General features: G+C 36.3%; 1 protein-coding gene across 2 annotated transcripts in view; it reads right to left on the reverse strand.

The window, feature by feature from the left end:
• Positions 1 to 9376, reverse strand: part of thoc2 (THO complex 2) — a 107399-nt gene extending 98023 nt beyond the window's left edge. The window contains exons 1-3 of one of the 2 annotated variants that reach the window (XM_077235636.1): positions 9253 to 9376; positions 8141 to 8196; positions 1077 to 1168 (exon numbers count right to left, since the gene is read on the reverse strand). In XM_077235636.1, the coding sequence (XP_077091751.1) occupies positions 1077 to 1168; positions 8141 to 8196; positions 9253 to 9317 (213 nt within the window). In that variant the 5' untranslated portion in view covers positions 9318 to 9376. The remainder of the gene's footprint in view (positions 1 to 1076; positions 1169 to 8140; positions 8197 to 9252) is intronic. The other variant, XM_077235637.1, reaches the window with a different exon arrangement.
• Between the last annotated feature and the right edge of the window lie 673 nt (positions 9377 to 10049).

Consider the following 10049-nt stretch of genomic DNA (forward strand, 5'->3'; position numbering starts at 1 on the left):
GCCGCTCTGAAACTATCGTCATATCATAAACGCACAGAAACTCAAAGGTCTTTGCAGCAAGCCGTCAAAATAAAACTTTTTTATTTGAAGAAATTGTGACAAATATAATGTACAGAAGAATGTAGCTACGCCTCAATGAAATACTAACATTATTAGTAATAATTATTATTATAAAAACTTTATTTTTTAAAGAATAAATCACCTTTAGTCTTCCATGTTTCAATTTTAGCAGTAAGCTTTGAAGGCAGCACTTTGTTTGACAGAAGTGTTTGTTTCATTTCATATGATTCTAAGATAAGTAAAATTAATGTTTTATGCCTTTATTTGATTGCCAGCTAAATTAAAAAGCACAACAGAATTTAAAAATAAAAAAATATAAACATTTCATAGGGCCTTATTATTGTTGGGCCCTAAAAAAAATTATTTTGTTGTTTTTATTAATTCAATTAATCAGAAATGCTTTTTGATTATAAACATTTTAATTCAACCGTTTAAATGTAATCTAGAACAATTAAAACAGAAAACAAAATATTTAATAATATAAATATTGTATTAAAATAAAATAAAACAGAATTTGAGAAAAAGATAGAACCCATTTCATAAGGCCCTAAATATGTTTTTTTTTTTATAATTTTAATAAATTGTTGCAAAAATGTATAAGCTTCATGATTTAAATAAATTAAACATGCTTTTTGATTACTAACATTTAATTTAACCATTAAAATGGAGTCTAAACATTTTTTTTTTTTTTAAGAAACAATTTTGGGGGACAAAATCAACGGATTTCATAAGGCCCTATATAACATCAAAGCAACCTAAACGAATCATGAGCTACAATGTTTTTTTTTTTTTATGTTTTCATTTTCATATGGAACTGACTGAAGTTCAGTCTTTATTGATTGGCATTCTTCTCCTAAATTCCCTCTTGGGAAACCCTGGACTATATTAATGATGCATTTGTCATTTTGTTCTCCATCCTCACTAAACTCCCAAAACACACTGATTTTTGTTCAAAATGACTTGACACCAGTTTATTCTTCGATGTATATGCACGTTGAGCCGGGATCAGCACTCACCATAACATCAGCCAGGAGACCGGCAGCCACATCCACCTTCAGATTGCCCTGGATAACATGCCAGCAGAGCTCATACAGGCCGGACTGCAGATCTATAACACACACACACACACAGACTTAATAACAGCGTTCAGTTCCTACAAGCATACTGATAACACCTGCACAACATTAAAGAGTTAAGACAAACACCAGGGCACACAGCGAGAATGTCCCGGGACAAGAGTGATTTTCGGGCGGGTGACAGAACACTACAGTGCTCATGCTCTTCTGTTTATCATTCACATGCATGACATGTTTGTGTGTCTTAAAGCATTTTTCTTCCCTATACTGCATTGCTGTACAGTTGCTTAAAATGTTACCAAGGTATGTTAAGATGGTTGCAAAAAAATGTTAAAAATGCAAAAGTAGGCGCGTTTCCATTACAGATTTGCGCTAAACTTTTGCGATTTTTTCTAAATGTCGACAAAAAACTACTGCGAAATGACGGCGTTTTCTTTAACCGATATTACCGATATCGCAATAAGACATTCCAAAAATCATGGCCACGAATGGTAAGGAAAGACTTATACTTGGAGCGGCTGGTGTTTCTCCCTCATACTGGGTCAAGCTCTTGATTGTGGCATTTCTTTGAGGTTTAGAATCCAGTATTCCTGAAATTCTTTTGTCTTTTATGAGTTTAATAAAGAACTCCGTCTCGCATTCTGTCCAAACACACCACGTCATCTACGTCAGGTGACTGTAAATGCGCAAAAACTGTTTCCATTGCAGTTCTGTGATATATTTATTTTTCGAATTGCTTGAAAAACCTCCTCGTGCGAGCGTAAATGTTTTTGCAATAAATGGGAGTTTTTGCAAAATTGACTTTTGAGTGTATTTTCAATTCGCAATTTCAATTTGCACAATTTGAAGGGTAATGCAAATGCAGCTAGTGACTTGCAATTTCATTCAAAGAGATAATAGCCTACATTAGGGCTGGAACAAACTAATCGAAAATGAAAATCATCGACAACGAATGTCATTATCGATTAGTCACGCCTACCCGGAAAACTTCCTACAGTCGCGTCAAATTACAGCAGCGAATTACGCATTTATATGGACAAAATGCATCTAAAATAGTGGGGGGAGAAACCGAGCTCTTGTGAATTCAAATTCACGCAAGTATTTCCATTCTGCATGATTGCTCGTCCTGACAGTATTTGTAATTGAAGTATTTTGATGAGAGTAGTAACTGTAAAGGGATAACTGTGTGTAACTGAATATAAATGTCAGATGTTTCGAAGATTTAGGCTACAGGATAAAGAAACGACTCGGAGTTTGTGTTTTTAATCTTTATTTATTATTATCTTCATTTTTAATGTAGGGATTTAAACCGTCCTTTTGCTTTATAGCTCTTTTGTGCATTGCATATATATATATATAAACATATAATCTAGAACAATTAACCGTATTGATTAAATATATTAATTAATAATTAATATATATATATATATTCCCCTATGTTTTCATAGCATTCAGTTGGCAAGTGTGTTTGAAGGACAGTTTTGGCCAGGAAATGGAATAGTGTGTTGTCAAAAAGAAGAAAATTGGGCCTTTTAATCAGATTAATCAAAGAAATAATCGACCAACTAATGGATTATCAAAATAATCGTTAGTTGCAGCTCTACAATAAATCAGTAAGTTTGCCCCATATGTATTAACATTTCCCAGAGACTCTTTACAGTTTAGTTCTCATGGAGTTACATTACTAGTTGGAAATGTTACAGATGTATGGTACATTATAAACAAAAAAAAAATGCATATCTTGTCATTACAGCTCTTCACACTCGCTGCCACTGTGGGAATCGCTCCCCAAATGTGTGAATTGTGATGGGATGAAAGTGTCACGTAAAGACGTTAAAGCGTTGTTACGAGTAGCTGTCAAGCAGAGCCGTGTCCGTCACAGTGAACTGCAGCATCTCCAGCACACGCCAGGAACTAGCTAACCGCTCATAGCTGCAATATTAAAACCAGCATACAGAATACAACCTATGATGTTTTGCATGTAGTATGTTAATACGTGTGGGAATTCAGAAGATATCACAGCCCTGCATCCCAAAATTTCATATCACAATTTAATAATAAACAATCAGGATCCACAATCTGAAATGCAGTCTTCTGAATTTTTAGATATACTATTGAAAATGGTCATCTGCAAAAACAACATCTGCAATAATTACACTCAACAAGAATAAAGACCACAACAAGAGCAAATAAAAGAGGAGGTGTCTGTAAAGCTTGACAGAAGTGAAGTACACTTCATAAAGAAAAAGTAGTGCTGGTCAGCGTGACGACAGCCCCACAGTGGTGGCGGCACACAGAAAAATTGTTTTGCAAGGGCTGTGTGATTCATTGAAATCATACAAACGTGATGTGAGCATTTACAATTTCTAAACAGTGTCCAATCAGAACGGGCCTAGATATAGTGTGTGAACAGAACATTCATGGTTTGAGAATATTTTGGATACAGGAGAGATGATGCATCACAGATCCAGGTAATTTGCAAGACCTGTCAAATTATTGTTGCAGCAAAACACAGTAACACATCAGATCTGTTGCAACACCTGAGTCAGTGACATAAAGAGATCAACAAGCAATGCTGAGATCTGATCCTGTAAAATATGCGTTCAGTTTTGCAGCTCCCTAAACACGGTACGTCAACGGGAGTTCGAAAGAGAGAATGGTACGGTTCATTTACCACACTTTATTAAAGGGATAGTTCACCTAAAAATGAAAATTCTGTCAGTATTTACTCTCCCTCATGTTGTTCAACCCCGTAAGACCTTCGTTCATCATCAGAACACGAATTAAGATATTTTTGATGAAATCTGAGAGCTGGATCACTCCTCATAGGCTTCTTCAGGGATTGAAACTTGCCGGCCTTGAAAAGTTATTAAAGACATCGTTAAAATAGTGCAAGTGACTACAGTGGCTCAATCTTAAGTTTATCAAGCGACGAGAATACTTTTTGTGCGCAAAAACAAACAAAAATAATGACTTTATTTCAACTATTCATTTCCTTCTCTGTGGGCCTCGAGTCAGTTAAACTAGTGTGATAGCGTAGTGTTACGTCACACGTAGGCTCACTATTGGCCGACGCTGGTCATGTGTGTGATGCGTGTGACGTACAAGACAGAAGCTCTACGCTTTTACATTATTTTTGTTTTATTGTTATTTTTGTTTGTTTTTGCACACAAAAAGTTCTCGTCGTTTGATAAACTTAAGATTGAGCCACTGTAGTCACTTGGACTATTTTAACGATGTCTTTAATACCTTTTCGAGTTCTTATCATTGCTTTTAACCCCGTTTAAAGGAACTTCTCGACTAAGGTGTTAGAACTGCTTTTGTGCAGGATAAACCGATCGAACGGCAACCTTCCGGTCTCTCTCTCGAATCCAAAACAGAAGTGACTTCACCTGCAATTCATCGACTGACCGCTAGAGACCGGCTTCAAAAGAGAGTCAATCCCATAAACCCCCATGTTAAAGTGTAAATTGCAGGTTAACCACCACAATCAATTAATGTGTTAATTAAAGTGCTCAATATATATATATATATATATATTTAAAAATTTCTGTCTTAAAATGCGTTAAAATAACATTTATTGGGGTTTCTTCAAAGGTAGCATGTTTTTTACCGTAACTGGGTGATGACGTCATAACAGGGAGTAGCAACCCGTACTCTGCTAGATTCCTACCGTTTGCGGTTTGACTATGGAGAACGACTGGGAGACTGAAGAGGTGGGAAACCATCAAATTCTTGATGGACCACAGCCCTACAATTTTGAACCAGTCAGGCGTTTTTCCATGTTTCCTGGTGAGTAGCTAGAGCTAGCCTAGGTTAACCTGGTGCTAGCCCGTCATTGCCGTCATGTAGAATAGCCAGAAGGGACAACGACTGAAGACATGTTTTACTTACATGGTGTTAGTGGTCCTAATCAGATCTGTAGAGATGCACACACTGCACAGGCACAATGGCGCTTTTGGCGCAAGTAATTAACGATGCTCATTGTCAGAAAGAAAAAAAGAGATCGATGTCCCTATCGCTGTGTTTGTGCGGGCTATGCCACCCAATGGAATCAGCAGTGGAGAGTATGTGCTGCCGTGAGGTGAACGCGTTTTGGAGTTTAATGGAGCAGCTCGACAAACTTCACCCAGGCACGAATCAGCCGTTTGTCCTTGGGGAACTTGTGGAGCCTCTCTCCCGTATTAGAAGTATTTGTACATCCCGCACAAACACATTAGTTCACCATTTTTGTTACTTGCCGTTAGACTAACGGTAACTCTAGGCTTGGAGTCCCTGTTATGACGTCACGCCCAGCCTAGTGGAAAGGAGGGGGCGTGCTTAAAACCACTGTAAAACGTACCAACTTTTCATATTATATTCGGCATTTTGGTATAAAAAATACATAAAAAACAATGGTGGGCGGTTCTTATCTTTATGTTTAATAAGCACATTGCATTATCTTCATGAAAAATTTAACCTGCAATTTACACTTTAAAATACCCAGCTTTACAGCAGAAAACAACATGTTAACAGCCTGGTACAGAAAGTGGTTTTGGTCTATATCGCTAATTTTGCCCTTCATAACAACTGTGAGGGGGGTGATTTATTTATAACTCATCCGTTTAAATTACATTAAGGCTTAAAGTTCTGCATAATTAATGGCGTGGCCACTTGATTGGCCACAGGTGGATTGCCGCTGATGTCACTACTAGCCGTACTGCTGTTCGTTAGCGTCACGTCAGCTAATGCGCCTCGCTGGCCACTTTCGGTTATCTGGGAGTGACACGCTGTCAAGATGGCGACGGCCGGCTCCGCCCACTTTGAGCTTCAAAAATGCTCTTCAGAAACACTACGTGTGACGTCACACACACCACGTCCATGTTTGTTTTACAGTCTATGGTGCAGATGTGAAGCGATGCAGTGTTCGGATGTTACGACTAGACTAAAAGATGTTTAACGAGAAAGGTGTTATCCTTTTATTCAAGTTGTTACCATTTCTGAACAAGTTTACGATTAAGAAATATACAGAACAAACTTGCGTTATATCTTAAGGTTTTCTTTAAAAACAAAAAATATAAAGAACAAAAGAATTTAAGATCAAGCAGCACGAACAGGAAAAAACGCTAATAAAGCAAACTGGGCAAATTATCATACAGAATAACAGTACATAAACACTCGATTCAGCATATGGTTATCGTGTTTATATTGTTTCACATGTTCATGTTGAGAAAAACAGTAACATCCACACGCTCGAGTGAGAAGCGCTGACAGACGTTGCAGAGAGATAACGGTGTGCTAATGAAGTTTATAACAGCGCCTTGCACTTTCTGTTCTTAAACCGGTCTCCCTCAGCCAAACAAAGGAAGTATATGTCTCAAGATCATTTTGCTATCACTATCATCTCTGATCACTCTGGGTTTACCTGCAGTCCTGATGCAGTGATGGACAGCTGTCTTTAATTTTCTATAATTGCAGATCGAATATTCTCCTATTCGTGCACAACCCAAGTTTGATGAGGAAAAATGTAAAATGGTGATGGAAAACGTGTGAATTGTGAAGAGGACGCTGTTCAGCCTTACATTTATAGTCTAAAAAAAGTTTTTCATTCAGGGAAAACTGGACAGCAGTAGTATATTTATAATATAAGGATGTGCAATGCTAAAGCCTTTATGTAAACCTATCACTTGCGTCGTTCGCTCGCAAATATGCAAAAAAGGGTGTTAGCCAGGGGTTTAGGAGTGTACAGTGTGAAACGACAGTAGATGTTTGATTGTTTTTTAATGCTTTGCCAGCTTCTGTTTTCATGGTAAAAAAAAATGTATTGGTAAAACTATATCAGGTGTTTACAAATCCATTTTTGCTAAAAACTAAAACTATTTTTGGGATAAATGTTTGTAAAAACTTCAAGAGTTAACGGAATAAAAAAAAAAACGGGTATAAACAATCAGTTTGACATTTGATAGAAAACAACTTCTTCCAACATTGGGGCCGATTTCATGAAGTTTGTTCATAGTATATAAATCCCATTCTGTTTGCCATTTGTTATTAAAATAGAAAGTAAGTATTACTTTTAGATCACAGGAGGTACTGTGCAGATTTTGACGTCAGCATATAATGCTTCCTCATTTCCTTTGATTCCAGTCTCCAGGTACACAACACAACCAGATATTAAATTCATGACCCTTTAGTTCATATGACCCTTTAGAGTCATATTTATCCAGACATCAATGGCTGTGTTAGTATCAGTGATGCTGACCTTCATTCATAAAACAAGTATTTAAAGTATACTGTAAAATATACAACTATATGTGGTCTCTACATTCATTTGGGGATTAGCTGTGAAGTTATTACATTATAAAATATATAAACTAATATAAAACTATAAAAACTTAAGTGAAAAGTCAGATGAAAAGTCTTTACAGAGATATAAAAAAATCAGCGACTCCATAACGCACTGACATGATGCACATATACACCGAGAGCAAAGCGGGAGTTTATACGCTCCTGCTTAAATGTTCCTGTTTGTCTGGACAGAATGTTGAGCATACAAATGTTATTTATTCATTGTTATATTTTAATTTCATAAAACACTGCATTTAGTTGTTGCTAGTTTTAGTTGAGAAATACACATTTGAGCATTATCACTAATCTGTGTGTGCATTTTCCTTGAGAACCAAGCAAGTATATGTACACCTATGTGTGTATGGTACGCTAGTGTTCGCGCTAGAAATGAAATACATACAAATGTAAATCTCTAGCTCATGTGGAAGATTAAAATTCATTCTTCCAAACTTTTAGAAACCAGTGTGGATTGCTTTGGAATATCGGGAATAGACACAAAAATATGAGATATAATAGTGGGCAAATATAAATAAACTTGGCTTAGTTCTAAAATTTCATGTAATATATGTTGCTTTCATTGTTCAAGGATGTTGTATTGTTCACATTTTAATGCACTTTCAAAATTAAAAAACATTGCACCAGTAACAGCCCGAAGAATAAGTAAAATTAATTAAACTTACCTTTAACAAACTCTTGACCACTGGGTTTTCCTGCAAGGTCCTGGAAAAACTGTAAACTAGAAACAGAAAAAAAAAGCATAAATTTAGTGAACTTCATAACAGATCAACATTAAGTAGAGTTGACTATATGCTTTAAAGCTTTTTGATGTCACAACTACAGTGTTATCCTGCACCCCAGTCATCTCTGTACGATAAACAAGTTGATTGATCAAGTTCTTTATCATCTGAATATCTGCAAATATGTTAATCTATATATGTCCTGAATCCACACAGGTGAAACTACCTGTAAAAGACAAAGGTGTATCATGTAAATATGAGTCAGGCAGTGCTCAAATCTTTGTAAGATACCTAAAAAGACAGCATTGCACATGAAGCATCGCCAGATTTTGCCAATGCTGAATTCAAAGGCAGCTAACTGGGTTTTGGACCAGATGCCAAACAGACAAAACACATGATCAGAAATACTGTCTGCATATGACACCATACAGCACTATGAAGAACACAATGCAGTCTTAGTAGGTGTCAACAATTAGACCGCTGAGTCGGTATGTTTTGAGACTTTGCTGTTCATAAATGTAGGGCAGATCACTAGGTTTCGAGACAACCATAATCTAGCAGGATTGAACTCTTTAGCACAGCTAACGTTACATCTAACCCTTTCATCAGCGTTACGCAACCTCACAACATCCCATAATATTAACTTCAGGCTTGCTTAGGGTGTATAAGATCCATGTTTGCCTGCATGAAACATGTAACACACGTTACATACTGTAACACACACTGATAAGAAAACACATGCTAATGCTAACCCAGCTAACTATTAGCTCAGTGGCGTTACAGTCAAGAAAATAACCAATAAAGTGTCTTGCATATACATTTAAAGAAACTACAGACTTGATATGCTTGATTTGGTTAACAGTATATTAAGGTTTATAGGCCATTTTAATTAACTTTAAGTAATCAGTTTTTAACGCGCACTAGCAGTGGACATTGACAATGAAGAGAATATGATTTATGCTTTCGACAATAACCTGCGGTAACAACGCCCAAAAAAATGTATATAACTTTATTCCCATACACACTTTCCATCCGATTACTAAACTCCTACTCACAACTCATTTTTGCCCGATTTGTCCCAGTTTTTTATCCAGTCAGACGGGAGGATAAGCGCCGCCATCTTCCTCCAAACACACTCACACTCACACACACTCACAGCCGGATGTTTAGCACACGCACACACTCGCGCGCGCGCGTCAATGCATCTCGGGATGTCGGAGTGTTTATTTTCAATTTATTTTAATTTCATTTGCAACTCATTCAATATCTACATTTTCATAGAAGCCAACAATAGCAATGTTACGAATAAACATGTTGTGAAATGATGAGATAATAAATATTTTAGAGACATCCCTGAGCATAACGTCTGCTTTCTTCTTTCATCAGAACAGCTTTGTTGCTTCTTATCATTTTTTTTTTTTGATTGTACAGAAAGTTGTATATGCAAGCTTTAACTTTATGTAAATTATTCAGCATTATAAAATATTAGAAACATGTTGGTGCATCGAGGAGGATATATTAAAAATACTGCATTTTTACACACTTTGCTACCAACAGAAAGTACAAAATTGATCATTAAACTTTACTTAACTTGCAAAAATATATATATATACACACCATAAGAAGTATGCATTCTTCCAACAAAACTACGAGTGATCATTTAGAGATCATAGGCCTACATAATAATTGTATCTGGGGCTGGAGTAACTTGATTAGGTATAGATTCAAAGGGACAGTTCTAAACATATTTATTTATTTTCTATGTTGTATATTTCTGGACTAACTTAGATGTTATGTATCAGCAATCAGGCCAGTATTCCTTTGTTGACTTTGACTTTATAATCTTATTTTT

This window comes from Siphateles boraxobius, unplaced genomic scaffold (genome assembly GCF_051911475.1).
Source record: "Siphateles boraxobius isolate OS27281-9 unplaced genomic scaffold, OSU_SipBor_1 2, whole genome shotgun sequence".
Lineage (NCBI taxonomy): Eukaryota > Metazoa > Chordata > Actinopteri > Cypriniformes > Leuciscidae > Siphateles > Siphateles boraxobius.